The 20,223-nt window shown below is 35.4% G+C and overlaps 1 protein-coding gene across 5 annotated transcripts in view; it reads left to right on the top strand.

Moving 5' to 3' along the window:
• SNTG2 (syntrophin gamma 2) overlaps nt 1-20,223 on the top strand; it is a 221,209-nt gene that overhangs the window by 119,388 nt on the left and 81,598 nt on the right. For all 5 annotated transcript variants that reach the window (XM_086875954.1, XM_086875955.1, XM_086875957.1 and 2 more), the window contains one exon: nt 15,132-15,219. In XM_086875954.1, coding sequence (XP_086732080.1) covers nt 15,132-15,219 — 88 coding nt within the window. The remainder of the gene's footprint in view (nt 1-15,131; nt 15,220-20,223) is intronic.

Below are 20,223 nucleotides of genomic sequence, written 5' to 3'. Positions count from 1 at the left end.
GAGGAGTCTCTCCGGAGTAAAGTTCCCAGCAATATTTATTAAGGATAATTAATACAGTAATAATTAAGGATAATTGATATCTATTAAGGAAATGGGGGATCACTCTCAAAGCGATCAGGTCCGAAGGAGCCCTCAGCACAGCTGTGCAAGGAATTAAGTACAGCCCGATCTCCAGGGGAGGGTACAAACCGTGGACCAATAGGGAATCCTGAGGGGAGGAGGGGATTGCAACTTCAAAACCAATAGGGATACACAGAGGGAGGGAGCAAGATACACTAACCAGTGGGGCCTCGAGGGACAAATGATTGACAGGGAAGGATCTGGAAGATAGGGTGGGGTTTACAATGATGGATAGGGAGTAGGGGCAGGGCTGGGGAGACAGACAAGGAACTTTCAAGACGGAAGGGAGGGGTTTGCCTTGATAGTCAAGATGAGGGAGGGATAACAACAGAGAGAAAACAATACATTTAACCTGGGGGGAAAAGGAACGAGCCAGCAAACAATTTGAACTTTGACAAAATTCAATAAACAGACTGCAACATTACTTCTCACAAAATGGTAAGTTACTTTCCTTAAGGATTGTTTGTGAAAACCAAGAAGTGCTTTAGAACTGTCAGTGTAACACAACAGTGATGAGGAATGAGAGAGAAATGCATAGTCTGCTCCTTGCCCTGTATATGGGAATTCAGTGGAAGTATTAAGTAAAATTGCTGCTACCACAGCTTGTTACTATATTCATAATGGGGTTAGAAGGATGTGTCGGACAGTAGAGGAAAGAGCTGGTTCTATGAAATGAGGTGGGCTGTTGCCAAGCTCCTGAATGGAAGATTTATTATTTCTTCTCTTACTGAAATTATGTCTTTGTGTTTTTATAAAATAATAGTTGGGATAAAGTCCTCATTATTTGAATAGGGTGGGTTTGCAATTTGAAGGAAATACTTTTAAAAAGAAAGTTTGGGTACCAGAAACACCACTAAAGAAGGTATATAACATATTAAGCTTGTTACAATATATTGTTAGTAATATAATACAGTGATTATAGGTAGTTGTCCAGAAAGCAAGAGGTTAAGGATGGAAAACTTATCTAACCTACATAATCATACCTACATCTTCTCTCTCTAAAAGATGTCCTGTTTTCTAAATGTCACTCAGGTTAAAAGTCAGGTGCTCCAGCACTTCAGTTCAGAAGACACTCATCAGTGAGGCTTGGGAATTCTTAATCCACTCTGGGTTCAAGTTTACACAACCTTGTTAACATAATACAATGTACTTAATGGAAGCCTGTCAAAGGTTATTGAGTAATTCTTTTGGCTTGCTCTGTATGCATCTGGCACTGTGGTTTCTTACATATTCAGTCATCTGCTTCAAAGTTGGGCTCCTGAAATACCACCCTACAGTTTGAAGATATTTCTGGCTGTTTGCATACTGGCTACAGGAGGCCTCTTTTGCAAACCAACTAACTTAAGGTTATGAATTGTACTATGTGATTCAAGGGAGTGTGTACTGGGTCTAGGCTGAGACTACATTAGTTTTCTTTGTAGCAGCCTGTATGGTGTTGTATTTTTGTTCATGACTAACTAACATGAGTAACTGGCAGACTGTCTGATACTCCTGAGCAGTGCCTGTAGGCCATCAATGCTTCTCTGTTCTTCAGGTTTTTTTTCCCCTCCCAATGAGTAGGCTGAGAGTGGCCCAGAAGTTGGAAGGGAATACAGCCAGGAAAGCCTATCTGAACTGACCAAAGAGATACTCCATACCATGAAACATAAAAATTGTAGGGAGTATTTTCTGGAGGAAGCAGCCATTGCTCAGAGACTGGATGGGCATCAGGAAGTTGTGACTGATTTCCTTTGCATAATTTGTTTTGTTTTTTACTTTTGTCTTTATTTAAGGTACTAAATTGTCTTTATCGGGAAACTGCTGTTATATCATGAAGGTTTTCTTCCTTTGTTATTCCTATTCTCTTCCCAACCAATGGGGGGAATGGGAATCAACCCACCATTAACTGTTTAAACTGACGCTGCTGGCAAAGGTAGAGATTCTGAATTACTCCACTAGTCCAACCACAGTGATAAGCCATTAAAGGGGCAGAAGCAAATATGTTTCTTACTTTTTTTTGGTGTTGATCTGATGGGTTTTTTCTGTGTGTTTTTCTTGTTGTGGTTTGACTATTTTATTTTTTAAATTGTAACTCTAATAAATGTTTTCAAAAATTTTCTTTTGGTTTTTTACTTTGTTTGTTTCACAATGGCTTTCCTTGCTGTTCAGACTTTTCCCCCTGTTTGCTCTTACTTTCTGCCATTTTAGAATGTCTGCTGGTTCACCCTTGCAGGATGTGAGGAAGTGCACTCAGCACAAAATCAGAAAACCTTTATTTTACAAAACTGAAGCTTAAGTGTAATTGCATATTAGGATGGTTCACAGGTGTTAAAGACTTATAATTAATACATGTCAGAGAAGGCTACAAAATCAGAGAACTTTAGGAAAGGGGACAGTTTGTTCTGTCTGTTGTTCGATTACTTCTTGGCAAGCCAAACAATTAGCTACTCTGTTAGCAACACTTTAGCAACAAACTGGCTCTCCTCGTTTTTGCTTCTGATATTAGGATTTTCTTTTCTCCACAATTATTCAAGCTGCTACTATTACACATTAGTTCTGGATAAGGGTATGAATAGAATATATAATTCAGAATCACTGCCATGAAAAAATCTGCTTTTGTCGTAGGTAATACAGTAGTGTTGAAAATTGAAAATAATTTCTTTTCCTTGAAACTTAAGTTTATTTTTAGAAATATTCTGGTGTGGAGAGACTGAATGCAGAAAATGTTAATTCTGAGATCAGTATTGTTTCTGTATTGTGTATCAGAGAGGCAATTTAATTTTCTTTTCCTGATGGCTAATCAGGTTGTCACTGTGCATGAAAGGAGCAGTCAGATCTGAGTGGAGAGAAAGAGGGAAGCAAATATAAAGAGTATTTTGGTTGAAGTTCACAAAGGTGTACTACTTGGTGTTCTTCTGGCTGGGACTTCAATTTTCAAGCTATTCACAATAAACTGTGACAGGAAATGTAACACAAGGGGGCAGTTTTCTGATTCAGCAGAATTTTTTTGGATTCATAGAATCACAGAATCATAAAATGGTTTGTTTGGAAAGAACCTTGAAGATCAGCTACTTCGAACACCCCTGCCATGGGCAGGGACGCTTACCAGTAGACCAGGCTGCTCAAAGACCCATCCAAACTGGCCTTGAACACTTCAGGGATGGGACATCCTCAGTTTCTCTGGCGAGCTGCTCTACACCTTCACTGTAAAGAATTTCTTCCTAATATCTAATTCAAACCTCTCCTTCTTGAGTTTAAAACTGTTCTCCCTTGTCCTGTCACTGTATTCTCTTGTAAAAAATCCCTCTTCAACCCTCTTATAGCCCCCTGTAGGGTCTGGAAGGTCTCCCCTGAATTTTGTCTTCTCCAGGCTGGACATCTCCAGCTCCCACAGGCTGTAATCATAGGAGAGATGGTCCAGCCCTCTGAGCATCTTCCTGACCCACTTGATAATCACTGGGCTGAACACACTACCTGGCACTTTGTGGTATGAATCTGGGTACTTTTCTCTCTCTTTTGTTAGGGAAAGAGGAAAATAAGATTCAGAAAGATTTTTGTGAGTCCCTCAGGTAAGCACTGCCCTCTGCTCTAGAGGGGAGTGTGAAATGTCTAGAAGTACCTGTCTGTTTCCACTATAAGCAAATTGTAGATGTGATGAAAAACCATCACTGTTGCCTTTCATAGGGGAATTGGACAGGGTTCTGCATAATTTCATGTAGACTATGATTAGTGTGTCTATGATTAGTTAAAATGTAAGTTTGTATGAAATTAATCACATCTCAAGGATTAAAAAACTGATTATTTCCATTAGCTAGAAAATGCAGGAGAGGGAGTTTAGTTATACAAAAATGGAAAATTAGGTGTTGCATGTTATTTTTTTTCTTATTATATCTTATTTGTGTGTTTTATAGTAAATTAGTAGGTTTCACACATTTTTAGTATTCCACACAAATGTTAATCTCGTTGGAATTTTGCTCAATGATCCAGGAAAGTACTTGGAAACATTAATTTCTTTTTGTTTATGAATATTATCACAGAAGAACATTGCTAAATAAACAATATCCTTAAAACAGATAATCCATTCAGTGGAAATAATTTTAGATTTTCAGAATTTGAACAGTTATTAGTCACTAGTAATTATTTTTTTAAAATATTTAGTACTTCAGATGTTTGTGTAATGCGGTTTAATGTGTGATTGGCATGACTGGATGGCAGTGATGAACTTGTTCTTCAGTAGGCTGATTAATTGAGATGCAAGGATTGAACCTGAAAATTATTTATCTTCATTAAGATAGTGAGATTTTATTTTCATTTTTCTTTTAATCCATTATCCATTCACCATTAGCTATTTTGAAATTGAAGTTCTCTGTGTGGTCTTCTGGAATTCAGTTCCAAATGATGGAACATAGATTATGAATTTTATCCATATGATGTCAGAAAAAAAAGAGATGACATAGAAAAATTATCAGAGAATACAAGCTGGAATAGGTGCATAATGCTTAACTACTCAATCAATATATCAAAACTAATAAAATAATAAAAGAAAAATACCTAGAATGATTGATTAATAAAATGCAGTCATAAAAATCATTATAAAATATATTTTCAAATAGATGCTTAAGAAGTACCAAAAGTAATGTTTTTTATTTACAAATTTTACTCTGTAGTAATATGGTCATATTCATGAGTAAATGTTATTGATTTATAATGTTATTAAAATCATTAATCCTTTAAAAAACTGAGATATATATTTACAATGTAAAAATTGCAGTGTTATGTTCTGTTGGTTAAATCACATGTTAATATTTGAATGTGCAATTCATTAATATTTGAGGCAACAACCTTAGGACACTTAGAGAAATTAAAAATAAAGTTTTTATTTGATATACACAGAAGGTTTAAAAACTTAAGATTACTGCTAGAAAGAATTAACCGAAGATGAAGGAAATTTTTGTTCAGCTAGATTGCCCAGGTAGTTGCTACACCAATATGTATAGGTACCATTACAGACCTACACATATCTCCGACCAAAGACTGATTATTAACTTAAAATTAGTCCTTGAATTTCTGCAGTTTTTCCTGTGGGAAGCTTTTTGGTTTGAACATGCTTTTTCACCCAACAGAAAAGATGCTAAGAAGTGAAAATGAACAGTGTAATTTGAGTATGACAAGTATAAAATGAGAGCTTGACCACTTGAAGGAAAAACGAGTATTTTTCCACATAGACAAACTGTGTATGTTGAATTTCTTGGTTTGAAATCTATCATTCTCATCTTGGAATGAGTGTATCATAATGGTGCCAAGGTGAAACTTCACAGTACTTTTAGCAATGCTAAAAATGTGAATAGTTCATCCTTTGCACTGCAAATTTTTTGTGTTCTCACCATAGAAGAATTATTCTCTTAATATTGGAAGGGTAATTCTACCAGATCCAGAGGAACCAGTAACTGAATTTTTCTTAAATCATGTGAAGATTGTGTGATTCCTCTGCATGTCATGAAACCGTTGGATTTCATTCTTCAACTGCACGGCTCTCTCATTTTCTTGTCAATTTCCAGAGCTTGCTTTTAGATTGTTTTATTGCTTTTGTTTGTTTAGATTATAGTACAGTATTTCTGTTTAGAGTTTATGCCAAAACCTTTAGCATTTTGTACTTTCCTCACTCTAGCTGATTTCCACTGACCTACATTGTCATTAGATATTCAAAATGAAAAAGTCAATTTTTCTATTACTAGTTCCTGTGTAAGAAACTTCCACTAGTTTTTGATTACACATATTGTCATCCAAATATGGTGCTGTTACCATTTTCTTTAAATGGACAGTTTCGGGCATGAAGTGTATCTTTACACTTTAATGGCATAAGGTTTTGATGTGCTCCAGACTGAGGGAGTGTCTCCAGTTACACAAAGACGTGTGAACAGCACGGGTAGAATTCATCACCCAGGAATATTATTGACAGGGAGCTTGCTGAAATTATCTCAGATTGACCCCTTGCATTCTTCGTTATTATATTTATATTTGGCATCAGCCAAAGTGAACATATGGATTTGGAACCATTTGTAGATTACTTTCAAGCACAGTGCAGTTTTGCCACACAGCTGTTTAAGAAACTGCATAATTTCTATAAATTCATTTTCATTGAGAAGCTTTTTACATGTGAAAAAATTCATGAAGCTTATGTTTAGTTAATGCATTGTAATATATTTGTAGGACTACAGACACATCAAAGAAGATACCAAGCTTTTGAAGATTCTACTTTCTTAGCTTTATCTGGTAGTAGTTCTCAGTGTTCCTTTGTCATTACCTCAGTTCTAAAAGAATGCTTCAGTCGTGGACAGCAAATACCTGTTAATGCTGAATGTAAATCTGCGGGACAGCTGCTTGCATCAGACCTGATGCAGGAGCTGGGAGAAGTGAACAAACTCTTTTATTGAGCAGCATTTATGAATAAATGTAATGTAGTCACTTTCATTAAGACTTTGTACTTCAGAAAATTTGCTGCTGCTATATAGATGGGCAGAAATGAACATCAACATCAAATACAGCAAGAGTGCCAGTATATGATATTTGCTGGACATAGCTTTCTTTCAGTTACCCTACAGAATTTTCCTGAGCTACTTTCATGAAGATTTAGCCACAGCAGAGCAGAACTTATCATGACAGTGAGACAAATAATTATTTAATGTTTTTCACCTTGCTTGGATGAAAATCAACTAAATTTAATTTTGTTTCTTCAGGTACTAATTTGCCATAAGTATTCTGCATTCCAGAACTGTATAAAAATAAAGCTGCATAAAATCATCAAATTATAGTATAACTTTAAAACTTAGTGGAATATACAATTCATCCTCATTGTTTCCAGATGCTCTAAGAAGTGTGATTAGTTCTTCATTGAATGCATCTGGCAACATTTCTCACTAAGAAACAGGTTATAGGATACTTTTGGTCTCCGATGTCTTTCACATGCAAATGATAAAACTCACATTTTTTAAGATACTATTTTGCCATTTAAATTTACATCCATTTACACCTTTACTGTGCTTTTGTAGGAGATAGCAAAATTTCAGATAAAAATCTTTAAAAAAGGGAGTAATATTAGTACTTGTGTAAAATGTACTTCAAAATATTACAGAACTTTCATAATGTAGTTGTGGAAATCAACTTTTTTTCAAGCTCTAAATATGTTAAGAAAGTATTCACAATTAAGTAGCTCATATTTCAGCATTACTATTTTAGCTCCATCATTTCACAGGAACATCATTCTCTGCATGAGAGAAGCAGCAAGTATGCTGGCATTATGAGCATTTACAACATGCATCATCTTTGAGCACAAAAGCAGGATTACTATAATTAAAACTGATGGAAAAATTGAGGTACCTCACACAAAGGAGCGCTATGAAAAATTGAAATCTTTGTTAAGCTATGGACACAAAATGTAGCTCTTAGGTAAAGCACAAGAGTGTGACTGGACAGCTACACCTTTAAGCAGTAATTACTATGCATACAAGGAGTTAAGATATTTAATTTTTTTTTTTTAAAAACATTTCTTTTAACCCTTTAAAATTTCTATTTATTTCATTTATAAATGTGGAAAGATGTACAGAGGATTTATGAGAAATTATACCAGCCATTTTAGTCATAAATAGAGGGGCACTTTCTTCCATCTCCTCCTCCTCCTCCCACCTGTACAAAACTGAGTACTGTAGAGGTAGGTTAAATATTTGAACAAAAAAGGGACTTGGAATAACAACAAAAGGGTGTAAGCTATCTGTGGGTAAATCAGTGGGGAAGGTGGGAGGGATGTGTGTGGGGAGAGGTTATCTTTGAAAGGGCTGGTAGGAAAAGAAAAAGCTGCTTTATAGCTTTAGGAACAATATTATATTATATCCTTTGTTATCATTGGTAACCAGTATCAAGACCTACCCACTCCTGCTTCCTTTGATCCTTATATACTGCTCCCAAAGTAGTCTATCTCTTTCTTTTTAGTCACTCGGTTTCTGCTCTGGCTAAGCTGACTTCTCTGAAGCAGTATCACCTCTCATTTCTCACTCTTACTCCTTTTCTTGTCTAAACAATGTTTTGTGCTTTTTATTAATGGTCTGCCTGAAATTACGTGACCTTCAGTATTTCATCAGAGTATAAAGAGCTTTGAAGTCCAGCGCACTCTAGCTCAATGTTATCAACACAACAGAGCTACAAGTTAATAATGAGTTCTTAATGGTGATTCCAAATCAATTAATTAAATAAATATTTGTGAAAGATTACATTTAGGCTGTTTACATAAATGAAACTCAGTTATTTTGTATTTTTTTTAGATTGTTTGAAATGGAAAGGGAAATATAAGTTATATAGAGGATTTAAAATCACATAAAATTAACCCATTAATAAAATTGGTGTATTTCTGATCGCAAGAGAGATTAACCCCTTTGAGTTAACTGTATAAGGTGTACATAAGTATTATTTCTTTTCAAAAAATTATTGGCTTAATGGGAGCGTGATCTAAATTAGTGAATAGATCTTCTAGGTATCACTAAGATTTCAGGCTCATTTGTTCAGCTGCTGAGTGGAGGATGAGTAAGAGCACCGGCTCTTGTTCATCATGGTAGAAAGCACACAAAACAGTCATGGAGCAGGAGTGTATTCATACATTTTGAATGGCAAATAAGCTAGAACATTGCATCAAAAATATTAAAGGACTGGATTAGGAAATCAAAAGGGTTTTTGGTGTTGCCTTTTTTTTTTGATTTGTCTGTTATTTAAGGTATCGAGAGGTCTAATGCAAAAATGTCTAGTAGAAAAAATATACCTCTGTATTTAAGCAGTTATGGCTTTAACTGTATTCAGTACTCTGAGGGAAGAGAAGCTAAGTCAGCAGGTTGTAACATGACAATAGGATTTAAGTTATATTCCCATTATCAAATAGTGTGTTATTTTCCCAGTACAGGAAATTTTTAGTATTGAATAAAACAATATACTTCATGGTGATCTATGCTGAATAAATATTAGCCTATACAGTAGAAAAATCACAAGCAATCGTGGACTATGGTCCTGAGACAGTATACAGAAGTTTTAGGTATGAGACTTTGCCTAAAAAAGATTTCTCTCTGATGTATGCTGAATATTGAAGATGATCTGATGGTTTATGGTGATAGTAGCACTTTCATGTTTGCAGAATTGGGGAAACAAAAGCATTAAGGGCTAACATAGTGGGGTACTACTACTGTGCAACAATGCTGAACTTTATCCATAGGTATTCCTATTACACTTTCATGTTCATCTACATGCTGTAAGGAGTTTAGTAAAGGAGAAATGTTCTTGTGTTCTAGGTGCCCCAGTTCTTTAAGTCTGAAAGGATGAACATACGAATGATTATAGATAAATTCTATGGCTGATTCAAGCTGCAGGGCACGCCATTGAGCTGATCACTCTGTGGGTCTTCTAGTTTGTACTTCAGCAGTTAATGTATAGGCAACAAAAGCACTTCTTAGTGCTTCCTATCTTTAATCCTGTATTAATTCTAGATTAGACTAGAAGACCTAGATCAAAGGGATCATTGTGGAAAATTTTGTTATGACAAAATTAACAGATTGTTAACAGTTGTTAACAATTTCTAAATCAGAGAATGCAGCATATGACCTGCTGGGTTTAAAAACTTCAAAACCTTCTGTTTGTTTTTTTTACATTCAGTAGCACAAGACAACCTTCATTAAATATTTCCCATCCTTTAGCTGAAGTTACTTTCATCATGATTTTATACTATTGCCATTAAATGATGGCAGGGTTTCTTTGCTGATACCTCTCTCCTCAGTAACTTCAGGTAAGATAAAATCTGTTTCTGAGATCTATACAGGTATGTTACAGATACAAGCAAACAAAGAAGATTGGAAAGTAATGTGTGCATGATAATCTGCATTTAGTCATTTTAGCTCAATCTGTGCTCATTTGAGTTTTTATAAACTTAACCACTTAACTATCATCTAGAAAGATTTCTAGATATAGTTGAAGATTATGAACCTGCAGGGTTAGGCTGTTCCAATTTCTTTGCTTGAAAAGGACTTCGTTTGGGACAGAAATATTTACAATTCTGTGGATACTGATTCCAGTTTACCATATGCATTTCCAATTGCATGTAGTCAGATATGTGTATCTGTCTGTTGCGAGTTTTTGGTGCCTTATACAATTCTTTCTTTTTACAAGTAATGCATAACAGTAGATAAGCAATAAAACATACTGCTTTTTCTTTAATTTCAAGTTCTGTGGCTTTGAACCTTTTTTATTTATAGTATACCCATTACAGTTAAGACTGACCTGCATTACCAGAGAGAAGTCCCCATAATGCTCTGATACTCTTGGGATTTTTTGAAAATGGCAAAGTTACTTTATCAGAAATGGATCTTCATGCTTCCGGTAATAGTTATCCTTAAGCAAAATTATTTAAACTTTAATTGCTTCAGGGAACAGCTGAGTTGACTCAAAATTTATTTTCCAATGCACAGTGTGTAACAGTGTCTTTCATATTCCACATAGTTTTGCAAGCATTGTTTACACAGTGCTAATTACACTCAAGAGTGTGTAATTAAATAGAAAAATAATGTACACAATAATGAAAAAAATATATTTTTTTGTCCATAATGCCTAATATTTATATCATACAGAAGAAGAATTATTTGTTTAAATTGATACTGAAGCTATCTGTAAAAATGTCATTTTCTATATTTATAGGCAGAAATTAGAGAAGAGTGAGGATTGAGTAAACTAAGAGAAGCTGCAGTTTAGTTTAAGTCTGTGAAAATTTCCATGAGCTGCGTTGACTGCCATTTTTCCTAGCATATTTGTGTAAATTGTTCGGACAAATGCTTGCTTTGAATTAGGCAGCTAAGAGTTTAGAAAGACATTATTGCTTATTGAATAGTGCAAAGCTAAAGAAGAGAAGAATCAAAAGTATTTCTTTGAAAACACTCCATATTTGGCCACTGGAAAGGAGACAAGTATCAAGAAATCACTCTTTCTTGAACTAGCTTAATTCTGCTCCATATTCTTCCAATATGAATTGCAATCCATTTTTAATTTTAAAAACATTTTGTGTCTACTGTTATCTTAAAGTCTACTTGTACTGCAAGGTGTCTGTTTATCACACATTTTGCTTGCCTACTCATAGGCATACCAGATTTTTTAGCACTGTTCATATGCTTTAAGCTGAAACGGCCAAGTTTCTTAAATTGCCTCCAAGTATACTTTTGCCTAGGAGGCATTTTAAGTGTTAAATACTATTGTTCTTTCTGAAAACAAAGAATTTTTAAAAATTTTTAGTTCTCTAGATTTCATTGGGGGTTTTTTTGGTTTTTTTTACTATTATGTGTTATGGTCTAATTCTTCATATGTTTTACTACATTTTGGTTGTTTGCCTGCTTTGTTGCAGGCTTGTATATAACCTTCAACCCAGATACTTGTCAAGTGCAAGACTTACACTTCAAGTGAATTTCAAGTTTTTTATTTGTGAAATTTTTGTACCTCAAGCTCAACATTCATCAGGTGATTCACATCCTTCTACTTCAGAATTTTTGCTTCAGACTTTTAGTCTGAGTTAGGTACTTAAATATTCTTCAATACATGCAAGGTAAGATTAATTTAACTTCATATGTTTAAAGTATAAAGTTATCATCTAGATTCTCTGTATGTAGGGATATGTTATCTGTGGATGAGGATTTCTCTGTATCCTAAAATCTTTACTGTTTTCTAGAAAATGTATTAGCAAATACTTTAGAGTTGAATCTTTTAAATGGCCAAAGTGAAATGATTTAACTTCTGCACATAGAATAGGTATTGGCTAAAGAGCAATATGGGTCAATTCATTCATCAAAAACATTCTCCATTTCAATTTTAATTGTTCTTCTTGATAAGACAAAACCTGTTTCAAACAGCCAGAGCCTTGTTTAAATCTTTGAGCAGTGTGAATATTAATGTTCAGGGATGCTTTAAGATTTAGAACAAATCACAGTAAACACAAGGTAAGTAAACTAGAATTTAAAAAGAGTGCACAGCAGCTATGCATTGTGCCATTGTCTTGTCAGCTTAGAGATATACAGCATTTCTCTAAATTGTGTGTTGACAGTAAAAATTAGATGGCAAAGGTCATTAGATTTTCCGACAATATGAGCCATATTTTTCTCAGCAGACTCTGTACTGTAGTTAATTGAGATATAGAATCTCCTATTTATATTTGTAGTATTGCTCTGTTCTTGAACAATGCATACGAGAAGTGTAATAAGTCCTGGAGTGATAAATTCACTTAGAGATACGCAAACTGCAAACTGAAGCCAGCATGAGAATCAAGCATTTCAGCTGAAGTCCTTTTTCCTTTATACATGAGTAAGTGCATAAACACACATACACACACAGATTTAGCTGCGCTAAATGTATTTAGTCAACCTTTTAAAAAACACCAAAACCCTCTCACTTCTGCAATCCTTGTTTTATATTATTACTGTAACAGTGTAACAGTAAAAATGTTACTCCAAAGGTACTGGATTATCTCTGTTGGACTTAGTGGTCTTTTGTCAAAGCTTCAGCATCACAGAGCAGTGCATTATTTAGTGACCTTCTGACTGTTAAGACCTTCTTGTGATCACTGAAGTTGATTTAGTTTTGTTGGTATGTGTATGGTTCAACACTCTGACCTCTTCCGCCACTACCCAAAGAATACTAAGCAGCTTCCAAAGAGTATGATACAGTGTGAATATCTTTTAAGGTAGTACTGATGCTTGATAATTTTAAACTAAATCATTAATATTAGAGTTATTTCCTTTTCAAAATATATTTTGAAATAAAAACTGAAATCTCATACTCTGCAACACTTTCTGTCTACTGTTTTGTGTTGTTGTAACAGTTTTTGGATTTCTCTTTGTAAAATTTGACTAATGTCTTCCAAAAGTACATTAGGCAATATATCAGTCATACTGTCTCCTCTCTTTGCTTGACAAATATAAATGTTTGTGTGCAAATATTTTTTCCATAATTAAGAGGAAACATATTTGTTCTGTGTTTGCAAAAGGTTTATTTCTATTGAGAAATTAAAGTTCTTTCTTGGTATTCCAAAGGTAAAATTAAAGTACTTCACTTTTTTGGCTTGTTTAAAAAAACATTTGTCAATAAGAAGGTAAGTTCTCAGTATTAATTTTTATTTGGTTTATATTTCTTCCCACTAGATATATTAGGACAGTATCATGACTACATTTAAAATTTGTTGGTTTTGAAATTTTCTATTTAATTTTTGCAATATACTTTTTTTCTTCTATACTGATTATGAACTAAAGTTGTCATTTTTAATAGATTTAGCATGCAATGAAAAGTAAAATAGTATTGCAAGTATAGCAGCACTTGGTAACAGTATCATGTATTTTTTTGCCAACTGTGACTTCTCCCTGCCCTGATACTTTCTGACATTTTTAATTTGAATGGGAATGTATTGCTTGTCCTGTCTGTAACAGTAGAGTGAGACTAGCAAAGCTACCAGTCATCTTCAGTGTGTATTAAGTAATAAATGTCTAAATTAGGAAATAGGAAATTTCCTGCAGGAAATGAGGGGCGGAGAGTTTCAGGAAACACAGTTTTCTTGCACCTTCTAATTTAAGACAGATTGGTTTGCTTTGCAGCCCTAACATACTTTCATATGACCTTAAAGAAGCATGCGAAGTTTGCTACAGTGTCATTCCTGTTTATTCCTGTTGTGACCATCTTCAAATGATTTAGTCAGAAATCAGTGATCATATTATTTTTCTCACAGTGTTTTTTCCCACAATGAGACCTCAGGTTCTCTTATAGTCAGTAGTCAAAAAACCACAACACTCAGATTTCTGGTGTTGAGTATGTAGCACTGGGTGTTGCATTTTTCATAGTAAATGATTTAAAAGCAGATTGAACCGGGGGGGAGAGAGGGGTGGAAGAAAAAAAGAAAAAGGGTTCTTGGTTTCTATCAGACATAAGCTTGAAGTTTTCATGTGGGTACATCAGTCTCTGGTGTAAGCTTTATTTTAGGTACACAAGTGGTAATCATAAAATGTTTGAGGTAATCCTGCATCTCATGATGTTGGCCAATGTGGCATTGTGCTAAAACAGTGGTCTGGAATAACACAATCACCAACTTCCTCCCAGTACATTAAACCATTAAATGCATCTATATAAGTCAGTTTTCTGCAATTTGTTACTTTTCTGCTTGGTGGATGAATGCTCTGGTTGTGTGCAGATTCGAGACCACAAGTGGAGCATCCATTTCTGACAGATGGGATCAGTGATATGCAGACCCTGTGTGTACAGCCCACATGCAAACCAAGTGCATTTCCTATTTCCTGAGAGTCATGGATGTGAAACTGAGGAATACCTCTGCCCTGTAGCAGGAACTGAGGTCCATCAGAGATATTATTTGTAGTTCTGCATTTAAAAAACACTTGATGTGGTAGTGTGCTATGCCCCAAAGTGAATCCTGATGGTTTAAAACATGTCTATTTGTGTGTGTGTGTGTGTGTATGTGTTCCCTTTTGGTTAACAAATACTTATAGACAATAAAGACACAAAACAAAATACTGTATTTGAAACACAAAAATGTGCTTAATTTGTTACCCAAATCAATCAAACCAAATACTTAAAACCAAGATGTGTACGATGTATTAATATATATTTCCGTATGTCTTTCTGTTTGTATGCAGACAAAATTAATGTATTATATCTAAATAAACACATATTTCCCTATTACCCCATGTCAATTTTATAAAATCAATTAGTGGAAGTTGTGTTCAGCTGGTATGTAATATCAGGTTCTGTAGAAAATTATTTATTCAGCTTATTCCACTGGTCTTGTCTACTCCTTTCCATTGTTGGTGTGGCTTGATCCTCAAGCTGTTTTACATTCTAAGTCATAAATGCTTACACTGAGTTTATTATAGATCAACAGGAATGTTGATTTCATTGTAAGTAATGTGCTTTCCGTGACTGATGGTTCTTTAGTTTAAAGTAGTTGTTATTTGTCACGCTGACAGGTACACCTGCTGCGAAATGCTGGCGATGAAGTTACCATCACAGTTCAATACCTCAGGGAAGCTCCATCATTTTTAAAGCTCCCATTAGGTAAGAGGAAATAAGTGAATAGGAGTAATTTGTTTTCCTCTTTGCAGTATTCTTGTAATGAGCTGACAGTGACAGAAATAGAAATTCAGTTCTTGAGTGCTTTACAGGAAGAAATAGAAAATTGTCTGTCTGCTTTGCTGTTTAACATATAAGAATCAAATGCATACTGCCTTGCTGCTTATGTATAATGTATTCAAAATAAAACTGAAAAAAATCATTAAAATGCAGTATACTCATGGGTGATAGCTGAAGGTTTTTTAATAGAAGCTTTGCCTGAATATAATAAAATAGTGTTTGCAAACATTTGAATCATACATTTACACTGAAAGGTACTTTGAGGACAGTTACCAAACAAATGGATAACATTAATTACATATTTTCATAAATTAATCTACTATTTTGATTGGTTTTGTCAGCAGAATTATGTTGGCAACTGAGTAGTTTAACAGTAGCAATATTAAAAGTTGTATGAGAAATATAAATCAGGGAAGTTTGGGGCTCTTTTGGTTAGCAGATAAAATATTCAAGTTGCACAGTTGTGATCAAGCGAGTAGAAAAGTGTTCATAATAAATAAGTTTATTTCATCACATTAAATAATTTTGCACTAGTTTATATTAGCAGTTTGTTTTCTCTTCAAAATAAGCAAAAACTTTTGAAATAGATCTCATTCTTTGGATTGATTTTTATTTATTTAAGTTGGGCTCAACTATTTACTTCTTTTTTTCCTAATTTCAACAGACTCACAGGTGTCATATTTTATATCTTGCTATTACAAGAGTTTAATCATTTAATCATTTTTATATCTGTCAAAAGCCAGCTTGACAGGCCTCTGTTACACTGAACTATACATTTTATACTAAAACTTTTCTTTCAGTGCTTACTGCTTATCATTTTCATCTGCTAATATATGGTCAGTGTTTCTTAAAATGAATCTTCAGATTTGGTCTTCCTACTTTTCCTATTAGATCATCGGACAACTCTAAAATGATACTGACAGTGCCTTGGATAACTGTGTCCAAGCTTAAACATGATTTTGGCAATCTAGTAGCATCTTATCAGTAGTGTCTGTGTTACTGGACATATTCATTTGTTACTATGATAATCCTACTAGAACTTGTATCTCATCTTGTAGACTGACATCACATACTTGAACTGTATTGCCTGTCTTTCTTTAACCTTAACTAAGAGCCAAACTCCCACTCAGACACTCTCTCACTCCCTGTTGTTCAACAGAATATGGCTGGAAAATAGAACAAAAAAGCTCTTAGGTCAAAAGAGATTAGCTATGAATTACCATCATGGCCGAAGCAGAGGCAGCATGGGGAAACTTAGATAAATGTATTGCCTATTAAAATAGATTCAGGCAATGAGAAACAAAGACAAACAAATTGTTCATCACCTTCTTGATTGATCTTGAGGTTCATTTGATTTTTGAGTCACTGTTTTCCTTACTATTGTCTCTGTTCTTCTGCATTTTACCCTTTGTTAAATAGTTTCCCAGAGGTGCTACCAGCTCAGCTGCGTGGCTCAGAGGTAATGTGGGATCTGGCTGGAACTGTCTGTGTCTGGCACAGGGCAGCCCCAACCATTTCCCACTTCTGGAGACATTCCATCCCACAAACCCTTGCCACTAAGACCTAGTACACACTCTACATGTGTAGAAGGCTGCCATCTTCACAAGTAGTTCACATAGGTACAGGAATATTGGTGCCCTCTTTATACATCAGGAGAACTTGGCTTTCTCACCAGGAGATACTTCAGCATTCCTGTCAGGGAGGCTGAGATCATGGCACTGCTTCCATAAAGTGCTGTTTCTAGAAAGGGGAAGCAGTTATCATCAGAGAGGCCATCTCCCCTCTCAGTGTGACCAGCTAGCAGTATTTGGGGCCTGCACCTGATTACTGTAGTGCAAAGAAAGCCTTTTCTGGAATAGGGAGGACAGTGCCATTTTAGACAAGCTACCAGACTATCAGTGAGTGCAGCAGTGCTTCTGAAATGAGGTATCTTGTGTACAAACTGCTAATTTTGGGCAGGTTATCAGACTTGCTTCCTCTATGCAGAGCATGAAGAAACTTTTGCCAAGCATTACACTACCCTACCCAGTCCCATGCATGACCCCAGCCTTATACCACGTGCTCAAATAAAAGAACTTGCTAGCTATGATCAGACATGTGAGGAACTTAAGAAATGGCCCTTCTGAACTGAACCTGGATCTCCACAGGAGCTTACATGTGCCTCTCTAGAATGTTCTGTGTAGCTATTCAAAAAAGGCTGAAACCAACGTCTGTGAGTTAAACGATCTTTGGTAAATGGCTTGCTATAAATATTCATTCTTATGGTGAGAAAATAAGCAAATAAGGTGAATAAAGTTATGGAAAATATTTCTGATTTAAGAAAATAAATAAACTGAAGTTACAAAGAATAGCACCCCATCTCAAGAAGAGCTTTTCACAAGTCCATGCACAAAAGGGAATTCCAGTCATGAAGCATCACATTTAAAAAGCTAAGTAGCAATGCCATTATGCAATAAAGAAATTTGCAAATCCCACTGCAGGCAGAATTAAAGTACATATATGCATAATTCTGAAGTACCTTGGCTTTTCCTGGCATCCCAGAAGACTCAGGCACTTGGTCCCCTACCTTCCAGCATTTGGTCAGACCAGCTGCTGTGCTGGCAGTTTTAGTGCTGTGGTACGTTCACTTCAACTGCAATCATACTGTCTCTTCCCATTAACCCATATCATCACTATGAGCACATCATCAGGAGTAGCATCTGCCTCCTCCCCTGCTTCCTTGTCATATGTCTCCCTTCCCTACACCATCTCATGTCATGGCAAAAGCACAAGATTCCATAACATGGAAATATTTATCAACAGTTCTCACAACATATTTCTGTCTGTTAAATTCCTTCGTTATTGCCAACAAAAAATACAAAATTTGGCATGGGCTTATTTGTGGATACTGATTAAGTATCATTTAAGGATGAGACAAGGATTGCTTGTTTCTGTGTTTGGAGGCAGTCCCAATCAAGGGTGATATGCCAGTATTGATCCTTGTCTCTTTCACAGCAGATCCAGGACACTTTGCACTCACTAGACTATTAAAAGACTGTCCATAATAATAAATTAAATAATTCCAACAAATATTCTCTGCCACAGTTATTTCTCTAATCAGCAATTTTATACAATATTGCAGAATGCTTGGCAGAATTTTACATAGGGCAAATAGTTATTTCTCAGAAAATTATCAGGCCTGGATCAGAATTGTTATGGACCATTAAGGTCTGCTTCACTCAGTTGTGTAGCTCCATGGCAAGGATAATTCCTCACCACATGGCTGTGGCTTTCTCTAATGTGTCTGCCAGCTAGAGAGAAGATAGATTTGTCTTTCTTGAAGCCAAGACAAGGAATTTTAGATTTTTTTAGCTGGGTCAGAAAGTTAAAATTGACTATGAGGCTGTATGTTAGCCTGTTACGGAATTATTATGGCATCAGCTCTTGGGTCTTGTCATTAAGGATTCTCTAGATATATGTTCATTAGCCATCCCAGATGGGTAAGTGGCGCTTACAGGGCCTATTTAAGTAAGATTCACTGCTGCTAGGAAAACTCAGGACATTTTCTGGTAAAACAGACTTATTTCAAAATACTTCTGTTTGATAGTTATACCAAATGATCAGCATATTCTGAATTTAAAAAGCTTACAGTGTAATTAAAGATCATCAAAAATGTTTTCTTTGATTGTAATTCTGTGGCTATCCTAGAATGAACTTTTTTGTATTTTGGAGGTTGCCTGTGCCATGATCAGCAAGTTCAACACATATATTTTTATTTATGTGCAATGGATCTCCAGTGTCATTCAGAAATGTCAGTCATAAGACAAATTGTTGTTCATAATGAAGTCTTGCTGTTTGCTGTACATTGTTCTGCTGTTGTGTGTTTTGAGGGTTGTTATTTAGAGATTTAGTGTAACTCACTGACTGAAATAAACTACTTCCTGTTGATGGAACTGTTGAAATCCAGAACTTTAGTAGAGACTTTTCTAGGTCTAGAAAGTATAAGGCTTTTAAAGTTAAAAATAAAATCTAGGATTTATTAAAATAAATAGTAAAATAACTGATGTTTTAAATTGAAAAATTTGGCAAAACTATTATAAAAGTATTTATAAACAACTCTTACTTGTACCACTGCAAATGAGTTCTTGTGTTAGGTTTAATGTCAGCTAACTTGCTGATTTCTTGAGTTACTGCTGGCTCTCCAAAACCATGTGTGATCCTTAAAAAGTTTATTTCTCTCACCTCAGAGTTCTGCCTGTTTTTTTTGTGCTATCCAAAAAGGTATTTCAGTTTCCTCTGTGAACTGCAGACTCATGTCCTTGCCATCTCTACATCTCTCTCACCCCTTCTTATTTCACAGGGTATGTTGTGGTTTTCTTTTTCCTCTGAGCATACACACCTATTGCTCAGGTAAAGATCGGGCAGAGATCTTTTCCTCTCCCACGGGCTCCTTGCTAACCCCACCTTCCCAAAAGAGCAAGAATGCCAAAGCTGAGAATAAGCGAATTAACAGATGATGCTTGTCATAGGGTATGTTTGTATTTCTCTTAGGCTGATTGTCTATGGTTTGGATGGGATCACACATTGAGACAGTAACAATTGCTGGAAACTTCACAACATCAAAAATGCCTTTTTTCATGGCATCAGTACCCAACAGAATGCTGTAGCTCTGCTGGTCAGAGCATGGTGCTAATAACATCAAGGTTGTGGGTTTGCTCCCTGTACAGGCCATTCACTTGAGAGTTGGACTCAGAGATCCTTGTGGATCCCTTCTAACTTGGAATATTCTGTGATTATGGCCAGGGAGTAGTAAGCTATCTGTAGCAGATATTTTGTTTAGCGAAAGCATTTTGATAGTCTTTCTTGCAGTAAGGCTCCAGAGTTTGCACTAGTACCTTACACTTGATTTGGAGTTTCATCTACTTAAGCAAGGGCTGCGGTAGCAGATAG

The sequence above is a fragment of the Cyanistes caeruleus genome, chromosome 2 (genome assembly GCF_971803275.1).
Source record: "Cyanistes caeruleus chromosome 2, bCyaCae1.hap1.1, whole genome shotgun sequence".
NCBI classification, from domain to species: Eukaryota; Metazoa; Chordata; class Aves; order Passeriformes; family Paridae; genus Cyanistes; species Cyanistes caeruleus.
Note: the sequence above shows the minus strand (reverse complement) of the source record. Positions and strands in the feature narration are given on the sequence as shown.